This window comes from Falco naumanni, chromosome W (assembly GCF_017639655.2).
Source record: "Falco naumanni isolate bFalNau1 chromosome W, bFalNau1.pat, whole genome shotgun sequence".
NCBI lineage: Eukaryota > Metazoa > Chordata > Aves > Falconiformes > Falconidae > Falco > Falco naumanni.
The window spans coordinates 10,871,982-10,898,055 of NC_054079.1; the positions used below are offsets into that span (position 1 = coordinate 10,871,982).

Genomic DNA, 26,074 nt, shown 5'->3' on the forward strand with positions numbered 1-26,074 from the left:
AAGTTTTTAAAAGTGCTTGTAATATAGTAAGGTTTTAATTCCAGAAGATGATGGGTAATAAATGGAAAAGACTTCAGTGGTTAAATGAATGCTTGTTATTAACATGTCTCCTCTCTCTTATATTGATGCATTCAGTTTTGCTTTTATAATTTTTTCAATGTACCATGTGGGGCTTTTAATAGCTGAAAAAGTTGCTCATATGTTTTTATGAACCCACTAAACTTAAACATTTCTTTCGAAAAATAATGTGGATACATTTTGCTTTCTTCAGGATCAAGAATGTTAAAATAGAAATGCTTTCTTGAATTCTCTCTCCTGACTCAAGTTACTAGGTGGTCCCAAGTTACCAGAAGTAAAATTTATAAATCTAACCCCTAGTCTAGACATTTTCCAGCACTGACTGCAGTACTGAAAATATTAATGTCTAGCTGGCAAAGTAAAATTCCCCCTAGTGATTTTTGCAAATGGCTAGAAAGTTATCCTTTTGCCAACCGCTCCTTCTGTGCATAGAGGTTATTGAAAAGAATCCAGGCATTTATAACAAGGGCTTTTAAGACTGAAACACCTTGGCATGACCTTTCTGTCTCCTCCTGTTTATTAAGGCTTGGCCTCTGTGGCTGGAATGTGTGAGCCTGAAAGGAGCTGCAGCATTAATGAAGACATTGGCCTAGGTTCAGCTTTTACCATTGCACATGAGATTGGTCACAAGTGAGTGAGTTTGAAAAAATAATATGTTTTAATGTATCACCTTTTTAATAAAATATTAATTATTTTTCCTGCATGGTTGTAACATCTCTTTTCTGGTGCTCCATGTTTCTGTATATAGTATTAATGAGTGGCAGTACATTTTATGTAGTATATATTTCCAAGGGCTTTAACTGTAGTACTCAAGACTCGTTTACCCTTTGATTTCAGATTCCAGTTTAATCTGTGCTTTTGAGATTTGGCTCACAAATTTCCTATTCTGTTTCCTTTTTAAAATATTTGGCTTTGAAAATCTCCCCCTCCCAACAAAAGCAGTTAAAAGGTAGTTCTTTTTGCTTTTTGTTATTTTGTCTTACATATAATTCAAACTATTTTCATTAAAACATTGATTCTGTTGTCAATATTCATACACTCTGTCATCTTTCACTCAAGCATAAAATATATGACAGTCATAGCATCACTTGTTGCATTTTAATCACCTGCATATCATCTTAAAGAGTTATGATGTTATGAAAGTGATAAAATTTGAGTAGAGTTTGGTCTGGAAATATTTCGTGTCTTCTTTCAAAAGACAGCATTGTTAGTACGTTGTGATGACTCTAAAAATACTAGGCACCTTCTATTATCAAGAAGTTATCAAGAAGTTTCCTTCTTTGTTTACATGGGTTGACCAACACTGAGTTATGGATGACATGTTTTTCCAATTAGCTGATGCAACTGCTAAAAGTTCCAATGCAGACTGAAATGGAAGCTATCAATCTGCTGATCAAAAGCAGGAGTTGGAAGTAAACACTTATTTCCAGCCCACCTATCATGCGAGATAATCACTGGGCAAGTATGATCTCATTTGTATTATGTACAAAAAACCCACTGTAGTTGCACTGAAGTAGATGAATTTTAGAATCCAAAAGCAATTGTATAAGATTTGAACAAAAATAATTTAAAACACGTGTAATTCTCATCATCCTCATTTCATTCCTCATTTACATGAGTTGAAAAAGATAGGATAAAGGAAAATATATTTCTGCTGTTGAGGAAAGAGCTCCTTCAAATCACTCATAGTTCTGCAATTCTTCTTAATAACATCTCTTATAGTAATATGTGACCTTGCTGTGAACTTGTCAGATGTTTAACCACAAAAAACATACATCTTCATTCTAATCCGTATATCATGCAACGACATCTTTTATACAAGTTATTCCATTAAATATATGCAGCTATTTTATCATGTAAAACTGGCATGATAACAATTGTTTTGAAGAGCTTAGGTTTTGATTAGAACCTGAGAAAAGCAATATAGCCATCGTATATATCCTGTGATCACAGGATTATTATTTTTTTTACCATCTGTGTTTTCTTCATATCTTTTGGCCTCTTATATATAAGATCTTTTAAAATTCTGAAATCTCAGCTCTTCGAGGCTTTCATTTCCTCCTGTAGCTTGCATGACGTGTGCTGCTTTGAAATAAAAGTAGAAATCATATTTATTAGATTTTATCTGATGCACAGTGATTAAAGAAAATTGCATTGCAAGCATGGTGTTAAATGAACATACCATGTACATAAAGCTGAAGGAAGGGGGGGACGTTTGGAGTGATAGCGTTTGTCTTTCCAAGTAACCATTATGTGTGATGGAGCCCTGCTTTCCTGGGGATGGCCAAGCACCTGCCTGCCCATGGGGAGTGGTGAATGAATTCCTTGTTTTGCTTTGCTTGCATGCATGGCTTTTGCTTTACCTATTAAACTGTCTTATCTCAATCCTTGAGTTTTCTCACTTTGACTCTTCCAATTCTCTCCCCCATCCCACTGTGGGGGGAAGTACGCGAGTGGCTGTGTGGTGCTTAGTTGCCGGCTGGGGTTAAACCAGGACAATACCTTCAGTAAAAGCTGGAAAGAATATGTGGGCAAAAAATCTTCAAGGCACATTTTGTGCTATCCACTCATCACCCCTCGTTCACCTATAATGTGACTAAATGCCTCTCTGTCTAAATCAATCAAGCTATTACTTTCTCTCGACTTACTGCTTTTTTGAGCAGGTATTAATGAATGTACTAGAAGATACCTGCAAGTGTGAGTAAAATAATAGTTTCAAGGAGCATTGTAAATTTTTTTCTTTGTCTGTGCCACAATGATTACTTTTCTCTTCAGACATACATGGGAAATAGGAAATTGGCATTGTTGTCAAATGAAAAATAGAAGCATTTAAGTGACATGTCTCCATTGAATATCTAACATACACTAAAAAACCCACTCAAATTAGAATCGGAGGATTGCATTTTCACAGATCATGTTTTTATTAATTATATAGTTGCTGTGGAATACCAGTTTTGTTAAAAAATGTTAAAAGGGAATGGTAACGATAATGGTAATGTATTCTGGTTGACTATTCACAATTTCTCCAAAATTGGATTTCTAAGAATCTCTGATGGGAAGTATGGCTCAACTTCTTATTAGTTTCTAGTAGTTCATTAAATTATAAAGTAATGAGAAGTCATTAGGTCACCCATTCTGACTTTCTGTATATCACAATGTATTAAATTTAACTCATTTACCTTTATATTGATCCAATTAACTTGCATTTGGTTGAAGAATAGTATCCAGAAAAGCACTTAATCTTAAAGATTTAGAGACTGAGAGTGTGAATGTGATTATTATGGTCATTCTATTTATAAGTACTTTTTAAAATATGTTTCTGGCTTCTGTTCCTTAAGACTTGTAAGTTTTTATTGTGGTTTTGATATTTGCATAACCCAGTTTTGGTGCGGATAAGCAATCAAGACTCATAACTAGCTGTCTGCATTGAAGATGACCATACACTGATTAACTCTGTGGGTGTTTTTTCTTGAGGACATAAAGAAGGTATTAGATTAACAGTTTTATGGTTGTTTCTCCCTATGCATGGTTCTGATAACAGCCTTGTATTACCCTTAGTACTTCCATGAATCAGATAAAATTCAGAGTGAGCGCTTCAGCCTTCAGAATAGTGTCTCTAGAAATTTGATTTATGATGCTTGACTTTCAGGACGCTGAAGAAATGCTTAAGATTTCTGGTAAGCAGAAATGACACAACCAATGATTTCTCATGGCAGGAGTGAAAATTGAATGTGTATCCCCTGTATTGTCGAATGTCCTGGTTTCATCTGGTATAGAGTTAATTTTCTTCTCAGCTTCTCAGTAGCTGGTACAGTGCTGTGTGTTGGATTCAGTATGAGAATAATGTTGATAACACACTGATGGTTTAGTTGTTGCTGGAGTAGTGCTTACCCTCAGTCAAGGACTTTTCAGTTTCCCATGCTCTGCCAGTGAGCAGGTGCACAAGAAGCTGTGAGGGAGCAGAGCCAGGACAGCTGACCCAAACTAGCCAAAGGGATATTCCATACCATAGAACATCATGCTCATTATATAAACTGGGAGGAGCTGGCCGGGGACTGCTAAAAGCTGCTCAGGGACTGGCTGGGCATCAGTCAGTGGGTGGCGAGCAATTATATTGTGCATCACTTGGTTTTTTCCCTCGGGTTTTTTACTTTATTTCAATTATTAAACTGTTCTTATCTCAACCCATGTATTTTACCTTTTTTTCCCCCTGATTCTCCTCCCCATCCCACCAAGGGGTATGTGGGAGTGGAGTGAGTGAGCAGCTGCGTGGTACTTAGTTGCTGGCTGGTGTTAAACCACAACAGTCCTTTCTGGTGAATTTAAGGGCACCCAACGTGGTGCTTGCTTCAGCAGCACATATATTACAATTGGAATGATATAGAGAAGATTAGTATGGTCCCTGTGCAAGGATGATAGGAAATTCATGAAGTGCTCCATCTTTTAGCCTGGGTGGTTCAGTCATTAGAGCATGAGACTTAATCCCAGGGCTGTGGGTTCAAACTCCATGTTGGGTGCCAAAAAGGACTAATTGTAACAAAGAGGAGAGGGAGAGAGAGGAATAAAACCCGAGGAAAAAAAACAAGTGATGCACAATATAATTGCTTGCCACCCACTGACTGATGCCCAGCCAGTCCCTGAGCAGCTTTTAGCAGTCCCCGGCCAGCTCCTCCCAGTTTATATAATGCACATGATGTTCTATGGTATGGAATATCCCTTGCCTAGTTCAGGTCAGCTGTCCTGGCTCTGCTCCCTCACAGCTTCTTGTGCACCTGCTCACTGGCAGAGCATGGGAAACTGAAAAGTCCTTGACTGAGGGTAAGCACTACTCCAGCAACAACTAAAACCATCAGTGTGTTATCAACATTATTCTCATACTGAATCCAACACACAGCACTGTACCAGCTACTGAGAAGCTGAGAAGAAAATTAACTATCCCAGCTGAAACCAGAACATCAGAAAAAGTTTGACTTTCTCTTCTTAGTGAAGAAAGGAACTATTTGCTGGCTTGAATATGCTCTTAGACAGGTGTAAGATTTAAGATCCAGTCCCACTTTCTGTTTCCCTACCAGCTGAATTAGGGGGTTTTCCGCTCAGTGTTTTTATTTGAATACTTTCTGAACTGTCTAACTTGCCCCATGGGCACTGTATAGGAAGGTTAGTTGAACTGATAGGGAATTCCAGGTTCCATTGAAAGGGGTATGCCCCTAAAAGAAAGGCATTGTGCCATTCATTGTTGCAGTCCTGTTGTGTGAGCTGAGATCTGGAAACTAAATAACAAAGTGAAAAAGAACAAGTAAGAGTAAAGGGAGGTGGGAATTGAAATGTTAAAACATGAGGACAGTGAACTAGACTTAGGACAGAGAACTGCCCATAAAACTCTGAGTAAAGAAAAAAATTACCAGAGACATCTATAGAGGGCTGTATGGAGGGAGCTGAGGGAAAAGGCTGGTGGCTCAAGTAACTTCTGAAAAGTAAGGATTATCTTGATTTATAGAAGATGTAATGAATTGAAATTCAGAGGAGTTTGGCAGTCATATCTTGATGAAAAGGTGGAAGAAATAGTAAGGAAATAGATTATCATCTAATGAAGTAAATTGGTTGCAAGATGAAGAAGAAAAATAGTATTTTCTAGCATGTATTTAGTTCTGAATTAGTTCATATGGCTAACGTGCCTGCAATTGTAGCATTTTTTTAAAAGTCTTTTTTAGTCTGTATGCAAAGTAGAAAAATAGCATAAATACCCCTACTGTCCATATGAGAATGTTGGTCTTTTCTGGAGTACAAATTTCTAATCTAGGAAATTGTTATCCTAGAGGTACTTTCAGAAGCTGTTTGTCTTTTCCTCATTCTTCAGTGATCAGAGCTCTTCATGTTTGATCATATAATCTCAGCTGCATTATAGGACCTGAGTTTGAGTGAGATATTTTCTAGAATAAACGCATCTCCAAGGAATATATGTATTGTACAACTACTAGGAAAATACTCCAGTCTGAGGTAATAGAGACACATATACCAAACTTAAAATATGAAGCACAACTAGGATGAATTGTACTAACACCACTTCCCATCAAGTCTCCCATGAACACATCTCCAGTTGATGGTATTGTCATTGTTTTATCTATGATCTACATTGTATGAACACCTCAATACCACCCAAGACAAGTTAAAACTTGTCCTTGCTAGATGCTTAGGGTCCTGCTAGATGCCTAGGATTGTCTGAGAATGATGACTTACATTTTTAGGGACAGTTTAAGTAACTTTTTTTTTTAGTTAAGGGAGTAAATCGACTGGACAAGCCATATAAGACTACATATATTTTTATTCTCTCTCTTTTGTTAAAGAAACATTGTTTTAGGTCTGCTTTTGTAATGCTGCAGCATATAAAAGCAGGCAACTTGTATTAAAAAAAGTATTCATTGGGATTTTAATAATGTATTGTGCATTATAAAATGAAATATCATAGACTAGAAAACCAATTCTAGTTTCTGTGATATGGAAAAGGTTTGTGTCTGTGTAAAATATTATTTGAAGTATGGAATTAATAATACTAAAATAATTTGTCTAACATTAAAGCATTCTAATCAAGGAAAAGGAATGTAATAACATTTCAAAGATCTTAACAGATGTGTAGAGAATAAATAGGGGTGAAGAGGAAGGTTATAGAAACCTTCAGGGCATCATGAATTTCCAAAGGAAATCTGAGCTCAGAAGTTTGCTTCCTGATTACAGGCAATACTTTCCACTTTGACCTACAGTGTAGAAACCTGTTGCATTCATACTCCAGCTTTGTGTAGCACACAAACCTTACTTGATATTACTCTTTTGGAATGAAAGCTGGATAGCTATGGTAATGTAAACCAGGAGGAGAAATTTATGGTCTACTTTTTCTAATATTCCCATAGAAGTCTGCTATTTCCCCATAAGAAAGTTCAGGTTTCTGAATAAGCTTCATTTTTTCAGCAAATTAGAATTTACTGTGTTTTTAAGAGCTCCATATGTTTAATACTAAATTATGCTAATACATCAAAATTGTATTTGATTGCAAATTTGATCATGAGCCATAACTCAAAGAGAAGAATGACTTTTAGGAAGTAAATAGGGAAAAATGTTATGCAAAGAGTGTGCTAAAATTATGTTTAATTTCATGGCAGTTATGCTTGCTATAAAGCTACCATTATTCAATTAGTTTGTTTCCCAAATTTTCAGGGAAGTAATGTGTTTCAGTAAAGTCAAAGTTGTAAATTCTGCATTACTTTAGAATAAAGGATTAGGGATGCTTCAAACCATGTAACAATCTCCAAATGCAGGAAATCAGCAGTTAAGGTTAAAATCCACATTAAGACATGGAAATAGAAAGTAAAGTAACTTGATCCCTCCCTTGAGGAGAACAATGCAATATTGGGTAGTTTCAATAAATGCTATCAATGTTTGTGATCAAATTAATGTAAATAGATTTTTCAAGACCATACTTTTTTTTTTTTTTCTTTTCTTTATAATGTCCTTTAAGGATGAGTTGCAATTTGCATGCAATTATGAAGCTATAACCAGTACTTTTATAACATTGGCTAGAAATATATGGAGGTCTTCCATGTAAAGATGGAGGGGAGAACTTTCTCTTATAACATGGTATGAGGGATACAGTAAAAAAAAAAAAAGAAAATGCCATCCTTCTATTGCTATAAAAATATGAAGATTGTATTTTCTCCAAAATTTTACCATAACATCATATCAATTTGTAAATATTACACTGCCACTAAGGATGAAAATAATTAACAAAAGCACCATGTATGTCTACATAAATTGCTGCATGGGTTACATGTACCTTCATAATTCCAATATTGTAGGACAAAAATATTTTTTCTTTAATAGCAGATTTTGTGCAAATTCATGCTCTTTTTGTTAAACAAGATAATGCTGAAACATGCTAGTTTTCCCTTTCTTCCCTCCTTGCATATGTTCTAATGTCGCCAAGAAAAGGCTATTTAAACCTATAGTAACATTTATAAGATACAGTGAAGTTGTCTCTTAATTTTCTTATTTTTTTTCAATGTAGGTTGTAAATAGACATTCTAAGCTGTATGAAATACATATATAGATTTAAATGACATCTTTTTTAATAATTATGGGAATAAGTACAACACTAAAAAATACAAAGTTTATGAAAAAGTTGATATATCTTATCTAAGCAAATAAGCTGGTAGTTTTTACAAGCATATAAGTTGCTCTTTCGATCTTCTAATACAAGAATACTTGTTCAAGCATGCCTTTAATCTTCTACTGTATTAGAGATGTACTGTTTGAAATTTTTAAAATATTCTTCACTGGTGCACTTCATGACCCTTCCCTGCCCCTTGCTTCATTCTCCATAAATGTTGAGAGCAGTGTATCTAAGTAACATGCTGAGGCAGTGAAGGAATACTTACCAATGTACCTGGTTCAAGATAATTAGCTTGCAAATGATCCATTTAATTCTTAGTATGTTTATTTTTTCTTTCCTAGTGCAAATAATTAGTACAATGAAACTTCTTAAGGTTAAAGTTTCTTTCCTCTCTTAAAAAGAAATGTTTATTTTTCCCAAAGAGTTACATGTAGCTATGCAGCCGTAAATCAGCCTCTGATAGTGGACAAGAAGATAAAGAGCTTGATTTTACAATATCTCTCTTGCTTGCATTCCTGAAACTTTGCTGCCTCATTTGACTCAAGATTCTCAGTTCGTTCGTTCATTCGTTCGTTCCTTCCTTCCTTCCTTCCTTCCTTCCGTCCAGAGCAAAGTAAGAGCTACTGCTTTAAAAGAATTAGTCCAAATTTTCCCTAACTCATGAATCTGTAAGTGAATAAAAAATGAACATACCCTGTTGTATTTGGGGGGGGGGGGGGAGCGTTCTCTGCAGTTCTGAATGCTCCAAACTAAAAAAAGCTAGGAAATGGCTTGATATGCAGATGCATTAGTACTACAATTCAAAAACAGATAATTGATTGCTAACAAGTGAGAAAAAAAACAGTTCACCTGAGTAGCATATTTCAGATAACTTTAGTGCTATAAAAGTGCATGGTATACAAAATAAAGCTCTGTGAGCAGTACTGAGGAGCATTCAGATTGTCTTAAATTTTTGGATAATAAATCAAGAATGAAGCATCCTGGCTGTCTCACAAAAATAACTGCTGTCATTTCAGAGACATCAGCAATAAGTGTTTTGGCAACTGTAGCCATCATAATTTAGAACCACCCAACAAATCGGCAATCTCACCTTAAATACAAATGAAATTGTAGGGACCTGCAGTATTGTTCCTAAACAAGATAAAGGAAGGGTAGGCAAGAAATTTACATTCCCATCCTTCCCTCTGTTTATACTGCAGTCTCTGGTTATCTATTGCTACTTTATTCAGTGCAGCTGAGACCAGTTATCTCCCCTGTGATTTTTGAGGTCATATCTTAAATTGGATGTGTATTACAAATAATTCCCTCAGATATTTTTTCAGATAAGGAAAAAGATTGCTAAGAAAAAAAAATCTGTTCCATTGCAGATGTTAGTAAACAAAACAGACACTGAGCACTAGTCAGACGTGCTGCTGCATTAGCATTATTTAGGTAGTATACAAACTATAGAGAAATTGCAGGATTGTTTCAATTATGATTTTAAAGTTCTTGGTGCTGCTGCTTTGCACAGTTCTTAAATGTAATGTAGACTCTCTCTTTGAAAAGTGGAGCCATAATGCTTGGAAAAAAAGTGATTCAGAGCTGCTGGGCTAAACATCTTTCCTTGATATGGTAGGCAGAAAGGTAACTTCATAGAAAAACTCATGTGTCAACTGAGAAGACTTCTCTCTCTCCTTGCTCATCTGGCTGTCTTTTTGAAGCCAGTATTATACTGGTAGTTTTAGACAGGCTCTTTAAGCCAGTGAAAGAAATAGAGTCTGCATGTGTTCAGTCAGTTTGAAAAAGGTAAGTAAATTATAACAGTGATGCCATGAGGAGTATTTTATGTTCCTTTCTTCCCTGCCTTTCCACTCCACTCTAATTGCAAACATGTTTTTGTAAAAGATATAGCCTTCATGTAATGATGACCAAATATAACCAATATGTTCTGGTGGAAATAAAGCTGGTACTTTGGACAGAAATGTGTTTTCATCTGCAATCCTGGCCATAGGAGTGCAAATTACTGGGCTATAATGGCATGCTGCCACTACAGTCTTTGGAAAAACATGACAATAATTGCAAAACCCCTCTCCAAGCATCAGAAAAAATTACTTGCACCTAATGATCAGTTTCCTCCTAAATTCAGAAGCAGGAGCAAGTAGAAGAGCCTTCTTGGAAGGGAATAGATGATTTAGGTGAATAAATAGTTATAAAAAAATGAGAAAACCATCGGCTCATGAAAAGGCATTGAGTCCTGTGTGCATCAGGAATAGCAGCTTCACAGACATGCTTTTTATCAGACATACCACTGACATCAGCAACATCTTTTTCATAAGGAGAGTGAGTAGAAGAAGGAAAGCTATTAAACTACATACTTTGTTCTTTTTTTTATATAGGCCCAAATGATACTTATTTCCCAGACAGTTGAAGTCTGTAATTTCTTTGACAAAGGGAATATCCTAACTAGGGATAAGCTTGGATATCAGAAATAGTCAACATGATCCAATTCAACTCTTTCCCACATACCCAAATGCCCATTTCCATAAAGGGAGTAATTCATAGAGATTATTAAAAACTAAGGTTTTCTATTTTAAGAAAGTATACAAAAGAAATTCAAAAGGAAATGTTTCCATTTGAGGTGCCCCTAATTCTAGGTAATGATGGCAGTTGAGAACTAGGCCAATAAAGTACTTTTTTTCATTGTTAAATTCTGCTTCAGTTTGTTACATTGGACATCTAACTCTCCCTCCCAAAATATATATCAATATTGAAGACTGATCATCATAATTAACACTGGTCTGAAAGTTTCATTATAGCACATATGTTGCTCAGATAAGTATTTTTTATATACTAGGGGTATTCTTTGTTTGATGATATAATAATATAAGGTGTCAGTCAGACCTTTCACATGTATAATATAGCATATGACTTTCTGCATTTATGAAATATCACACACTATATACATGCAGGCATTGCTACAGAGTAGGTATTCCACAGGGAGACATTTTATAGGCATGAAAGTAATGCTTTTTTGATGATGAAGTCCTTCCTCAGCCTGTAGGAAACATCCATCATTCACTGATTTTCCTTTTCTTATATCCATGCAATTAATGGGTTTTGGGAGTAGTAGTTAGCAATACCGTGTACTTTTAGTTTGTTATGTTCAGCTGAAAAGGTGAAACAGTACCCAGTGCACTGAAGCTTAGAGTCACGTGAAAGTCTTGTATTTTTATACCGCGTGCTGGAGCAATACGTTCAGATGAATATAAGAACACTGTCACTGTTTTCAGTAAAGAAACTGGTATGAAATACTCTTGTCAGTAGATAAATGGCCAAATTCTAATCTACCACTATTTGTATCTTCTGGCAGTCAGTCCTAAAAGCTTCTAGAAAATTGAAATGGAGTGAGTGCCTCAACACATTTGTATTCCTGAACGATGAGCAAGAAGTCAGCAGTCAGACTTTTTAGTGTTTGTAATAGAGAAGGCTACAACAACTGATGTCTTAAATGACACATAAAGTGACAGTTTCGCTGTTTTGGGTATGCAGAAGCTCAGTTATGACATACCCTTTGACTACTTCTCTGTCCCATGGTCAGGAAGGCTTCTATGTATCTTTCTACCCATCCCTCTGATTTCATAAGCCTTGTGCTATGTTTGGGAAGGAGGAACTAACTTGGCCAAAGGTTAATATTTAAATATTTAAATAGATAGGTTTCTCCCCCAGTGACTGAGAGGAAATTAATCAAAGGCAGAGTAAGAAAATGGAGGTTAAAAAAAATGTATACTATTAAGAAAGATCATTGTTTTGCATATTCTCTTCAAGTGTTTCATTTATGTCAGGCCAGTCAGGTATATTTTGTTCACTGTTTAGGAATAACAGTAACAATTTAATTAAAGAGTTTTATACATATAATAAAAACCTTTTCAAATAGTTTTTCTGTGAGTTAACTTCTAGTTTTAATTTGATTATTATGTTGGCCATCTATAGCTCCAAGGATTTCTAGGGCATAAGGATTCTTTTGCCATATTTCTTTTTCCAGAGTCATATCATCTTAGCTGAAAATTAATTTGTTGCATGGAAATCTCTGTTGGCCAAGTGCTACCTAGAGGTTTCTTAATGTATTTTCTGCTGGTTTTTAGTCTCCATTCTGAAGTTCCATGACAAAGGAGAGCACTAACAGAAGGGCTCCAAGTCACCCTGTGAGTGGATACATAGAAAGAGCATGCATACAGCATGGCCCTGGGAATTGTAAAACCCGTGTTTTGCTTGAGCTCTCATTGGCTATTGTGTACCTATACGGTATTGTTACAGCAACATCACCTACTCCCTGTTTGTCCCTGTTTACTAATCCAAGCACAAAATGTGTATTCCTTATCCAGTTAAAATACCACAATACCCGAATAAGGACTGAGTGCTCTGTATTTATCTTGCAAGAATATTGTTAAATTTCCTTTAAAAGCTTTATAAAATAAGTAAAATGCTTTCAAAAGTCTATGAAAAAATGTTACATAGTTGTGCAGTATTTTGAGATCTGAATAAACAGAGTTTAACTAATCCTGATTCTCCACTTAAACTTCTCTGTACTATGTTCTTTTAGGACCGAACATGATTTCTGTAAAAATCACATTAAGTTTTAAGAGATATCCGATGCTGCAGAAGAATAATGGGTGGTTTCTCTTCTTTTTGGGGCAGTTTTGGTATGAATCATGATGGAATTGGAAATTCCTGTGGGACCAAAGGTCATGAAGCAGCAAAGCTAATGGCAGCTCATATTACAGCAAACACCAACCCTTTCTCTTGGTCAGCCTGCAGTCGGGATTACATCACCAGTTTTTTAGAGTAAGTAATCTCTCAAGAAAAGTCTTGATTTGTTACAAAAATCCACACCTTTCAGAATAAATAGTAGAGAGACACAGTGACCTGTTCTGATGGTTTACATTTTTTAGAATGAACAGATGGAAGTATAGCAAGTTACTTAAGGCTTTTATAGTGTAGAGTCCTTTTCCTATGTAATGGCAAAAGCTTCTTCTGCTCCATTCCCCACCTTACAGTTCCCATTTATAATCTATTCAAAACATTTTAAAGTGCTGATCATATTTTATTACTAAATTGCTAAATTATTCTGAGGGTGAGAAATAGAGAAGAGCTGAATTTGTCTATGAATGATGGGAAGTGTTTTTTTTTTAAATACATGCATAATGTGAGGGAATTGAATGAAAGGAATAAAGTTCTAGCCCTGTTCCTTGTACATTTCATTCTGATTTTTTAATGCAGTCTTGTGGGTTTTTTTTCTATCAATGTTCTTTGGTACCTTTAGTGAGAATATAATGATTATTATATTAATACCTTAAAATTGCGCTAACCTATACTTCTGTGGTGATATTTATCCAGAAATAGATTGCTACCTGAAATTTTACTTCTGTATGAAAAAAATAAAATAGTCTCAAAAATGTGCTCATATCAATGTATACATTGGTATACATGATGCATAATGAAGCCTTTATATGTATTTTAAGTTGTGGAAGACACACACAGAACTTAGTTCACTGAGAACATGTTAATAACAGGATTTTAAAAAATTGTGTGTAAGGTGAGCTTTATGGGAACAAATGGCAGTTGGTTGATAGATTCAGTGTCATCAGTGCAATCATTCCTTTTAGAAATAAAGGTTGTTTAATAATTCAGACACTGTGTTTTAGGAGATGGACTTAAAACAGTCAAGTGGTCTAACCACTAGACCACTAAGAACAAAATGGGCTTCTCTTTCAGGGATCTAACCTCAGAATAAGGTGCTGTATTCTGAATCTTACCTGAAGGAACACATCCAGACCAATACATTTTCTTTAGACTGGTTCAAATGTAGCTTCCCACACAATGTATAGGAACACTGAATTATTCTGAAGAGGTTTTTGAGCTCCTTATAGAGTCAGTGGGCAGAGACAGACATTTCATGTTGGTGTTAGGTGCTGTTCAGAGGAAAATACTTCTCCTCAGTTTCTGTATCAGGTTAAGGCATTTTGTATCAACCCACTGAACTATGCACCCACCCAATTTTATGTACTGGAGTGTTTAAGATGAGTGTCTAAACTAAAGTACACTGAATAAGACATCCTAAATGTATGTGTAATACAGGTTTCTCACAATATAAGTTGATTTTCTCAGGATATATATATATATATTCATGTAACCCTAGCATTATTTAAAAAAAAATACAGGCTAGACTTGATTCATCATTACCAATCATTTCTGTTAATTCAGCGCTGTTCCCATTAGTAGTCTTTCTAGTATGTCATGCAGCCTAGTTTTAACTGTGACAAAGAATAGGGGTTTTACATCTCTTCTGAGTGATTATTTCACAGCTTGGTAGTTCTATCAGCTTACAGTTCAGGTATTGTAGCATTTGGTGGTTTGTTTCTTACTGTTGTCAGTTCTGCTCTTCTCTGCCTTGTCTTACTTCTATTTGTTGCTCTCTTCTGAACTCCATTTTAAACTCATAATTGTCCTGTAAATAGGTTCTCTATTGATGAAGATGTAATTCCACAGGTAGCTAAGCAGTCATTTTTTATTTATGGCTTTTGAGAAAAAAATGTGGTAAAATTCTGTGGCTTGTATTATGCTGCAAATGTAATAGAGCTAAATATTTGTTCATAAAGTTCCCGCACAGTTTTAAATTTCAGTCTGAACAAATTTTCTTGTTTCTTTACTTGATATGTATGCAGTGATCTTTCAATTTTTTACTGTCAGTTGAAAAACATGTTTAGCTTGTACCTCCTCTATGTTTAAATATTTTTATTTATTTTATTTTTTACTATTAGCATCTCCATTATTTTTTTCCATTCCCCAGGTTTGATATTCACTATTTAGTTTCATTTTTAAGTCTGGGGAATGCCACTGAAATTGTAGTTACATTAACATAAATCTGGAATAGTAATTTGGTAAATCTGTTCCTGTAGTTCTAATTTCTTTGGGTTTTTTTGAGATAGTTCTCTATAATTGCCAGTGTTTGCAACTCTACTTGAATTACTACCATCTCTGAATTTCATAAAAAATCATTACTGAAGATACTAGGTGATATTTGAGCTAGAGTAAAAAAACCCCTAGAAATAGCAGTTCCAATAATAAATTATCTTTTATAATATTTTAGCTATATTTTTGTAATGAGAATGAAGATGTTATTTTTTTCAAAGCCACCTTGGATAAACATTCTTCTATGCATTGCAATTATTAATAGTTTTTCCAATTGTACAGGATACTGTGTTAACAAACTAAGAACCAAAGATAACTTCTCCTTCATCTACTAATTCTGCAGTCTGTATTTAAAAATTTCAGATTTCTCAAGCATGATCTGTTCATTATAAATCCATGCTTGTTATTGTTTGTGATTCTAATATCCAATAAATGAATTGGTAATTTTTTTCTTAAAATAGTTTTATTATTTCACAAAAGTAGAATAGTCTGTAAAACTAGGTTTTTTCTCATTTCTAGTCTTCTCCCCAGCTTTTCATGTCATCTCCTCAATGACAGCAGGAAGCTGTTAAGATAGAGTTACACAGGTACCTGAAGGACAGCTGTCAGAAGCCTAGATGACTTCTTTTTTACCCATTCACACCTTTCCTTGAGGCAGAACAGCTTTAAGAGCAGAGGCTTTTCTGTTGCAGGTAACGATCAGTGAACAAGAAGCAAAGAAAAATTGTGAATTTCATGTGGTAGCAATTCCCTGACTGCTCCTATAAATAGCAGAACAATCGGCATCCAGACAGGAAAAATGATTCCATTTTCTTTCTATTACTTCTTCACAAGTTAGCAACAGATGAGGAAGATGATGATTTAGAGCTTTAGAGGCAAACCCTCAAGATGCTGTTATCTGTGTCTGCAGATGTTTATTCCAGATAGATTAGACTCTGTCCCCTTTCACAGCTGGGACAGGACCCACTAGACCACAAACAAGGAAGACAAGTGGGTTTTTTCTGTGTTTAGTGAGTATGGCTAGTCTAGGATTCATTTAGCTATGTCTAACAAGAAAGATAGAGCACAGTGGGATGAAATGCAGATACACAAGCAGAAAACTGAGGCCATGAGTCTGTATGACATTATCACCTTTTAGATTTATCAGCTGGGGTCTGTATACAAGTTTGGGCAGGGCTGTCATGGCACCAAGATAATGCAGCTGGAATGCATTCTGCTAGAAGCTCATTAAGTGTTATCGTAAGGTAGATTCATGTGAATTTACCAGTTTGGGTCACCATTTGCTACAGGAGTTTTGCACTGTTGAAACTGAAGTCATCCTGGTGATATTCAAAGTTGAGCCTCAGCTTCACCCTCATCTTTCTCAAGACTTTCTAAAAACTACACCCAGAAACAAATTTTCCAGACTGACGGTACTGAGGAACAGCCATTAAATATCACTTGGAAGGTATCAGTTGTCAGACACTAGTTGGGAAAACAATTTATTTTGCGGGATGGCCGGATAGAGGATGAATATGGCTTTAAGGATGGGAATAAAGACAAAGCAAAGCTATGTATTGCTACTAGATGATTCAAAGCTCCCAAGAAGGATGACCAGTCAGCATAGGCTTTGAAATGGCCAAGGAAAGCCATTTTTTTCCTGGGGAAAACTTTCTTCTAGCACATAATAACTGTTGGGTGTCAAACTTTATGTTAGTGTGAAAGACTGACTGAATAATGGTAAAAATCCTATCATTAGAGCAGAACAGGCATATTTTTGTATATACTACAAATATTTTGACTTAAATTTCTGCAATTATATGTCTTGTAGAGTAGGTATAGACTTTAATTTACAGGTTTGGTGCATTTAAAGATTTAGATGTGATTCTGTAATCTAATCTGTTCAGGGGTCCATATGCCTATTGAGAGACTCAAAGATAATAAGAGTTTTTAAATGCTGTGCCCTTGCCTGTCTGTTTACAGTGTCATAGTTTACAGATGAACCTCTATACTATTGGAATCTATGGAAATATACCCATCATATGCAATACAAGCTCAAGCTAAACTTCCCACTGCTTGTTTAAGCAAAGTTCCTATCTGCAGTTTGGTCCTAACAGTACAGAAAGATCAGTTGTATTTGAGTTATTTCCATATTGGAGTTATTAACATGTACTCCTCATATCCGCAAAATACAACACTGAAATATTTAGATTCAAAAGAATGTAGGATAGTTTCCCAACTTCTGCTATTTAGATACATATATCTGCAATAATTAAAAGGGAAAATGCAATATTTATTTAAACTACAACCACACATGTGATATTTTAAAGGTAGATTTCAAATGAGTTGAGGGGTGGTGGTATTATAGAATCATAGAATCATTTAGGGTGGAAAAGACCTTTGAGATCATCAAGTCCAATTGTTAACCCAGGACTGCCAAATCCATCACTAAACCATGTCCCCGAGCACCACATCTACACATTCTTTAAACACCTGCAGGGATGGTGATTCCACCACTTCCCTGGGCAGCCTGTTCCAAAGCTTCACCACCCTTTCAGTGAAGAAATTTTTCATAATATCCAATCTAAACCTCCCCTGGTGCAACTTGAGGCCATTTCCTCTTGTCCTATTGCTTGTTATCTGGGAGAAGAGACCTATCCCCACCTGCCTAAAACCTTTCAGGTAGCTGTAGAGAGCAATAAGGTTCCCCCCCTGAGACTCCTCCTCTCCAGACTAAACAACCCCAGTTCCCTCAGCTGCTCCTCATAAGAATTGTGCTCCAGACCCTTCACCAGCTTCATTGGCCTTCTCTGGACGTGCTCCAGCACCTCTACATCCCTCCTGAAGTGAGTGGCCCAAAACTGAACACAGGATTCGAGATGTGGCTTCACTAGCACCAAGTACAGTGGCATGATCACTTCCCTAGTCCTGCTGGCCACATTATTCTTGATACAGGTCAGGATGCTGTTGGCTGCCTTGGCCACCTGGGCACACTGCTGGCTCATGTTCAGCTGGCTGTCAACCAGCACCCCCAGGGCCCTTTTCTAACAGGCAGCTTTCCAGCCACTCTTCCCCAAGCCTGTAGCATCGCATGGGGTTGTTGTGACCCAAGCGCAGGACCCGGCACTTAAGCCTTGTTGATCCTCATACAATTGGCCTTGGTCCATCAATCCAGCCTGTCCAGATCCCTCTGCAGAGCCTTCCTACCCTTAAGCAGATCAACACACCCACTCAACTTGGTGTCGTCTGCAAACTTACTGAGGATGCACTTGATCCCCTTTTCCAGATTGTTGATAAAGATATTAAACAGGACTGGCCCCGATACTGAGCCCTGGGGAACACCACTTGGGACTGGTTGCTACCTGGATGTAACTCCATTCACCACAACTCTTTGGGATCAGCAATCCATCCAGCTTTTTACCCAACAAAGAGCCTTCCCTTCCAAGCCACGAGCAGCCAGTTTCTCCAGGAGAATGCTCTGGGAGACAGCGTCAAAGGCTTTACTAAGGCCCAAGAAGACAACATCCACCACCTTTCCCTCATCCACTAGGTGGGTCACCTTGTCATAGAAGGAGATCAGGTTAGTCAAGCAGGACTTGCCTTTCATAACCCCATGCTTGCTGGGCCTGATCCCCCAATTGTTCTGCATGTGCTGTGTGATAGTGCTCAGGATGATCGGCTCCATAACCTTCCCTGGCACAGAAGTCAGGCTGACAGTCCTGTAGTTCTCTGGATCCTCCTTCTGGCCCTTCTTGTACATGGGCGTCACATTGGCTAACCTCCATTCTTCTGGGACCTCCCCAGTTTGCCAGGACTGTTGATAAGTGCTGTAGAGTCATTTGACGAGCTCCTCTGCCAGGTCCCTCAGTACCCTGGGGTGGATTCCATCCAGCCCCATACACTTGTGCATGTCTAAGAGGCATAGCAGATCACTAACCATTTCCCCTTGGATTATGGGGGCTTCATTCTGCTCCCCATCCCTCTCTTCCAGCTCAGGGGACTGAATACCCTGAAGGTAAATGGTCTTGCTGTTAAAGAATGAGGCAAAGAAAGCATTAAGTACCTTAGCCTTTTCCTCATCCTTTGTCACTGTGTTTCCCCTTTGCATTCAATACAGGATGCACATTCTCCTTAGCCCTCCTTTTGTTGCTAATGTATTTACAGAAACATTTTTTATTGCCTTTTATGGCAGTAGCCAGCTTGAGTTCTAGCTGGGCTTTTGCCTTTCTAATTTTCTCCCTTTATAACTTAACGACATCCTTATAGTTCTCCTGAGTTTCCAGCCCCTTCCTTCTTCCAAAGGTGGTAAACTCTACTTTTTTTGCTGAATTCCAGCCAAAGCTCTCTTTTCATCCAGGCCAGTCTTCACCCCCAGCAGCTTGTCTGTTGGCACATGGGGATGACCTGCTCCTGCACACTTAAGACTTCCTTCTTGAGGAATGTCTAGCTTTTCTGGACCCCTTGGCCCTTCAGGACTGACTCCCAAGGGACTCTGTAAACCAGGCTCCTAAACAGGCCAGAGTCCGCCCTCTGCAAGTCCAAGATAGCGGTTCTGCTGACCCCCCTCCTTACTTCTCCAAGAACTGAAAACTCAGTCATCTCATGATCTCTTGCCAAGACATCCTCCAACCACCACATCACCCACCAGCCCTTCCCTGTTTGTAAACAGCAAGTGCAGCAGGGCATCTCCCCTGGTTGGCTCCCTCACCAGCTGTGTCAGGAAGTTCTCTTCCACACACTCCAGGAACCTCCTAGAACTGTTTCCTCTCTGCTATGTTTTATTTCCAGCAGACATCTGGTAGGTTTAAGTCCCCCACAAGAGCAAGGGCTAGTGATCATGAGACTTCTCCCAGCTGCTTGTAGAATGTTTCATCTACCTCTTCATCCTGGTTAGGTGGTCTGTAACAGATTCCAGCCATATCTGCCTTGTTGGACTTCACCCTGATCCTTACCCATAAACACTTGACTCTTTCATCACCATCATTAAGTTCTAGACAGTCAAAATACTCTCTAACATAAAGGTGAATCATATGAAATTCATTTTCCTTAGTAATCATGTTTTTTTCTGTATTTACCTGCTTATTGCCTTAGTTGCTCTTTGCATTCTTCTGAAATGCTTGGCAGCTGTTTGGTTTTTGTTTTTCCAAAGGATTCATTGTAGTATTTAAAATAAATTATTAAGATAGGCTTAAAATGAGAACATAAAATGTATGGTTAAAGGGGGCTTTTTGGTCTTTTTTATCTGCCGATAAAAAGTATAGAAAATTGGATATCTCCAAAGAGTAGTGTAGAACATTAATTTTTGAAAGTATGTTTCTTTGGCAAGGTTCATGGAAAAGATCAAAAGTGCTGGCAAAATTTGTTGGAATGTTGGAAAAAAAATTAAAATACTGGCATAAAGAATACTTTAAAAATCCTTGCTTATTCACATGTGAAATGAAAGTAAAAAAGCATCTGTCCTCTTTTATGCACACTGACTAAATAAACCTGAATAATTATATTTAGCAAATTACCAAGTTTTCTAAACAGAACAACTCTGTCTTCCTTTGGTTCTTTGTTATTTGTTCCACTACACTAAAAAAAAAATGAGAAAAAACCAAAACCCACCAAACAAAACAGTGAAAAGAAGCGAATATTAAAGTTTTCAAAGATGATGATCTTAGTTCTAACATGACTTTTTAAAAACTAAATAATACAATAAAAAAGATCCTTGGATCCACACAGATTTTTTCACTCACCCAAGTATATATAAATTTGAAGATTCTGGAGAATTTTTACCACTTTTAACTTTTTTGTTCACTCAGATGGAGGCATTCGTGTTAGTGTCCTAATCCTATAAACATTTAGTAGTGTTGAAATTTAAATGTGTTTTATATAAACCATTTGAGCTGCTCATGTCTGTAAGATTGTACTTAGCTGTTTGAAGGACCAGAAGGGTCATTAAGAATTGTAAATTTAATTTATTTGCTTAGTTTGTTTATTTTTCATTCTATGACCAAATGTAGCTATTCTTCAGTGAAAACAAATAGGAATCTTAAAACAAATTGAAAATCAGTCTTGTGTGGCTCAGAAATTATTGTACTTTTTCAAAAGGATAATATATGAAATATATTTCACAATCTAAAATAAGCATTTTTGCTAATATCATAGAATCATAGAATGCCAGGTTGGAAGGGACCTGAAGGATCACCTGGTCCAGCCTTTCTTGTCAAAAGCACAGTCTAGGCAAGATGGCCCAGCACCCTGTCATCCGAATCTTAAAAGTGTACAATGTTGGGGAAAATAATGATGAAAATTATTTTAATCTCTAAATTCCCTCTAATTATTTTTTATCTTTACTATGGGGTGTACCATCTTACTGTTTGTTTATTGCAGCCATATTTGTTTCACACCCAGTGATGTTAAAAGTAAGAACTAGTTACATGATATTGTTACTGTGATTTACAGTTGGTAGAATTTCTAATTCCTTTGGTCCTTTATGTTGAACAGTTCAGGCCGTGGTACTTGCCTTGATAATGAGCCTCCCAAGCGTGAATTTCTTTATCCAGCTGTGGCCCCAGGGCAGGTGTATGATGCTGATGAACAGTGTCGCTTCCAGTATGGAGCAACATCTCGCCAATGTAAATATGGGGTAAGAAGTCTTAATCCTTTTGCTGTGTTCTGCTTAGTCATTTGTATATATTCCTTTATAACATAAATATTTAATTAGATGCAGTATTGGGTTACAGATTTCTGATAGCATACTGTCTGGTGCCATCATATGTAAGCAAAGGGTACATTTTAATCCTTATGCTGCATCTTTTGCTTGAGTCATTTGTGTGTACTGTTACAACAAAATGTGTGGGTTACAATGAGCTGGAGAAGCATTCTTTAATTTTAGGGGAAAAAAGGAGTCCAGAACACTTGATCCTGCTCCTTGTAAAGTATACTACAGAATTTTAGCTGATTTCAGTTAAATGAGATCAGGTTCATGTTGTATTAATCTTAAAACATGAAGTCTGTTTTGTTGACTTTAACCATTCAATTTAAAGCTACATTTTGAAGTTACTTTTGTACTTGTATTGATTTGTCAGGTCTGATTGTTTTTATTTTAATTTCTTTTTGCTGGCATTGAGTTTATTGTTTCTCACATTGTTCAGATCCCTTTTTTTAAAAGGACAATAATTGGTTATGGGAGCAGGAACATGAAGCTAGATAGCTGAATGGAATACTGAATAGCTAAGTACTAGCAAAGCTTTGGCTGCAAGTAAAGAAATTTACAGTATAAATAAAAACCTACACATTTAGGCCATTATGCAATAAATTTATAAATATTACTTCAAATCTTGCAGCCTGAAGTATGTAGTAAAATGATACATTCTGCTGTACTTGTCATCAAATAATCAGCTGAGACTAAATTAAATAAACCTTGAAAACATATCTAGTGGTTTAAATTTACATATATTTTTATAATGTTTTAATTATTATTCAAATATGACAGTGTAACCATTGAATTTACTCTATTCACTTCTCTAAAGGCTAGCTACAAAGAAAGTCCATTTTTAATATTCTTGGTATGATAAACACAATATTATTCTTAGGATGCCTCTTGGGCAGACCTCATTGTGCAAAGGTTTTATAAGCTGTATGTAGTTGGTTGACTAGCTCACTGGATCTTCTATTCCTGATCCATCATCAAACCTCTTTTGGCCTTCATTGTTCCTCTTTAAGTTCTCACTTCCCACCAGTGTTCTTTAAGGGCCCTGTTTCCTATCACTACATCCAAGGCATAACCTTTCCCCCCCCCCCCCATTTTTTTCTTACAATTTCTCACCACACACACTATTTTCAGACTAAGGAAATCTGCAGGTATGTAATCCATGATTTATAGCACAGTCTTTGACATATATTGCATTTCAAATTAAACTGGAAAGTTAATAATGTGCAAAACCTGGCTTTTCTACATGTAGGGGGGGTGGTGGTGTTCTTTTTTTTTCTTTACCTCTCCAAACTCTGTTAAACTATGTAATCATTGTTGTGATGATCTTGCTGCATATTACACTTCTGTTCTTAAACCAGTCTCTAAAATGCAAACAATTGGAAGTAATGAAGATGTAGGTAATCTTGGCTTTATGTGTCCTGCTTTCTTTTTGTTTAAAAGTTTTTGTTGGGATTCCCTTATAGTTACAGAAAAGAGGTTGACACTTAATTGAGGCAATAGTTAAAAGAAGTTAAGTCTTCATGTGACATTACCAGTCCTGTGAATTGATATAGTGTATTGTATTCCATTGGTGTGCCATCAGTGTGAGCATGACTTATAAGCATTTCTGAACACACACACACACACACCCCTTTTAATAATTGGATTCAGACTGTATATATTTATAGAACAGATTATTGTAGAACTCTGGTAATATCCACTCTAAGAAATTATATGCATTTAAAATAAAGTCAATAATTAAAAATATTATCTGCCATAGCCATAATTATTTGAAAATGCTGTCATGATGATTATGATCATAACGATTTCAAGTGATAATTTTGAAAGGAAAAAAATAATCTTTGCAAGCTGATAGTGCAGATCGAAAATATCCACACAAGAAAGATCTATTCATATGTGAAAGGGTTTTTAGAACTGAGTAGTGGAACTAGGTCTAAATACCAGGAAAAGTTGAATACTCTGTTCTACAATTTCAATATCAAAAGTAAACAGTCAGTGCTTTGGATGTACCTATTTGATGTACTATTCACATGAAGATGCCATTAATAGTTCATTGATCTTATTCTAACAGACACATGTGCAACTATGAATGGAAAAACAGTAAAAATCCTTAATTGGCAGCAGACCTAATTCATATACTAACTCCTTTCTAGCACTTCTTTCAGAACTTTCTATTTGAAGTGCCTGGTAAAAAAAGGGGATAGAGTAGGTTTTCCAATGTGGGATTTAGTGTCCCAGAGGTAAATAAATTCTAAACCAAAGGGAAATCTCAGAGAAAATTGCTTGCCTTTTGCTCATGTTCTTTACTGATTTATGATGATGAGGCATGACAAGAGAAACAGTTGCACTCTCAAATCAAAGGCAAAGAAATTACAAGTTTCCTTTTGGTTCTGATATAGCTATAGAGATAGTTGGTCTTTTTAAAGTAACTTGGAAAATCTTCATGTTCTTTCTGCTTTGGAATTCTGTCGTAATGTCTTATTAACCTTTAGAAAAAATACCTCTTTCAACCATCTAGCTTTGATGTTCGTCTGTATTCATTGCCTTTTCTCCCCTATTTCCTCATCCATTCCCTCTGTATGTTTATTTTAAACTGTTGCTTTTGATCATATATTAGGTCCTAATCCTGCAAAGGATTTTGCACATTTAAGTACATGAAGCCTTTCTCACTTGTGAACTTGAAGTTAAATACCTGGAGTGGTGTTTGAATGATTAAGACATCAGAACTAAAGTGCTAAAGGGACTGCAAGGATCTGCTTTTTTTTGTGTGTTTACTGACAAGGAGCCAATTTCACCTTGAAAGGAGTTCTTTGGTAGTTGTACTGATACTGTTGTGAGTACTAGACCTAATTAAACATTTTAGTCACTTATGGACAAAACTGTTTCAGCAAAAACATTGTGACTATTGGTCATACTTCCCTATACCATTCAGCACATTAAGTTGGACAAGAATTCAGAGAGATGCTTTAGCTCTTTGAGCTAAAAAACTAAGACTACATGTTTGCAAGAAGACAGCCATCTTTCTAATGTCACATGTGTATTGTTCTTTATACTATACTTTCCACCATCTCTGATACAGGGGCAATTTTAAACAATTTAGGTGAAGAAACAGATACTTTGAATAAAGAATGGCAATGTCTTTAGATACTTAAAATATTTCATTTTTAGGGTACGCTTTTTGATTCAGGATAACATTAAATTTATGACTTCCAGTGAGCTAAATGGTAATGGTGGAAATTTCACCATAAAATACTGATGCATAGCTTTTTCTTAAAGGCAGTACATGCTTTCAAGTATCTTACTGGATTCACTGCAGTGGGAGATTTTGAGGTTATTTGGAACAGTGCTAGTTCCTGTTCTTTTATGTAGGTACTAGATATGCTATATCTTCTAGGGTGATGCAATGTGAATTCTCTGCTGATTGTTAGGTGTGGCTAAGTTCTTCTCTGCTCTGTTTGTGTCAGTTCCCCTGAAAGTTCAGAAACTTTCAGTCCTTTTATTTAGGTGAGTGTAAGGAGAACTTATTTCATTGACTCCTTATCTCCTTAACCTTTGAGCATCTGCCTAATAACAGTTGGCTGTTGGCTGTCTCTGGGTTAACTCAGGAAAAAATTCCAGTCTTGACTTTGAATTTCTCTGTTTTATGAGTTTAAATAATACCTGGAACATGCCTGACTGTAACTTACAGATTTTGTGGTTCAAAATAATGCTTTGCTGTAGAGCTGGTCCCCACATTTTTAGGTCAGAGGCTAAAACCTCAGACATTTTAATAGTTAATACTTATGCATTATTTATATTGCTGTGGTATATTTTATGATCTGTGAAGCTATTGCAAACTAGCATGGATTTCAGAGAGAGTGCCCAACAACTCTTTGGTATATTTTTTTGCATTAAAATGCAAAGTCATCATTGGTATCAATAAATACTTTGAGTAGAGGGATAAGGGGACAAAGTTTCCTTTCCTTTGCATACATGGCTTCACTGAAATCAGCAGGGCCAATCCATTTGTATTTCACATTAGAGTTTAACACATCAGGTAATGTATTTTAGCTGATGACAGGTAGTGCTCTTCTTTGTCATGGTCCTATATTTGCAATTAAGTTCCTCAGTTAGTTTGCCAAGAAAAATAGCTTAAAAATCAAATACTAGTTTTTATTCACATTTTGTTAGTGTGTTTTGGAGGACAGATAGAGTTCAAGCTATAAACT

The 26,074-nt window shown here is 36.3% G+C and overlaps 1 protein-coding gene and 1 non-coding gene across 6 annotated transcripts in view; both read left to right on the forward strand.

Moving 5' to 3' along the window:
• LOC121080568 (A disintegrin and metalloproteinase with thrombospondin motifs 6-like) overlaps positions 1–26,074 on the forward strand; it is a 150,050-nt gene that overhangs the window by 51,797 nt on the left and 72,179 nt on the right. For all 5 annotated transcript variants that reach the window (XR_005825415.1, XM_040578663.1, XM_040578661.1 and 2 more), the window contains 3 exons: positions 603–708; positions 12,914–13,060; positions 21,656–21,797. Coding sequence is in view for 4 of the 5 variants with exons in the window: in XM_040578663.1 (XP_040434597.1) it covers positions 603–708; positions 12,914–13,060; positions 21,656–21,797 (395 nt within the window). In the remaining variant the exon portion in view is untranslated. The remainder of the gene's footprint in view (positions 1–602; positions 709–12,913; positions 13,061–21,655; positions 21,798–26,074) is intronic.
• Positions 4,419–4,524, forward strand: LOC121080721. The gene has a single exon (XR_005825484.1). It is a non-coding gene; the product is annotated as a U6 spliceosomal RNA (small nuclear RNA).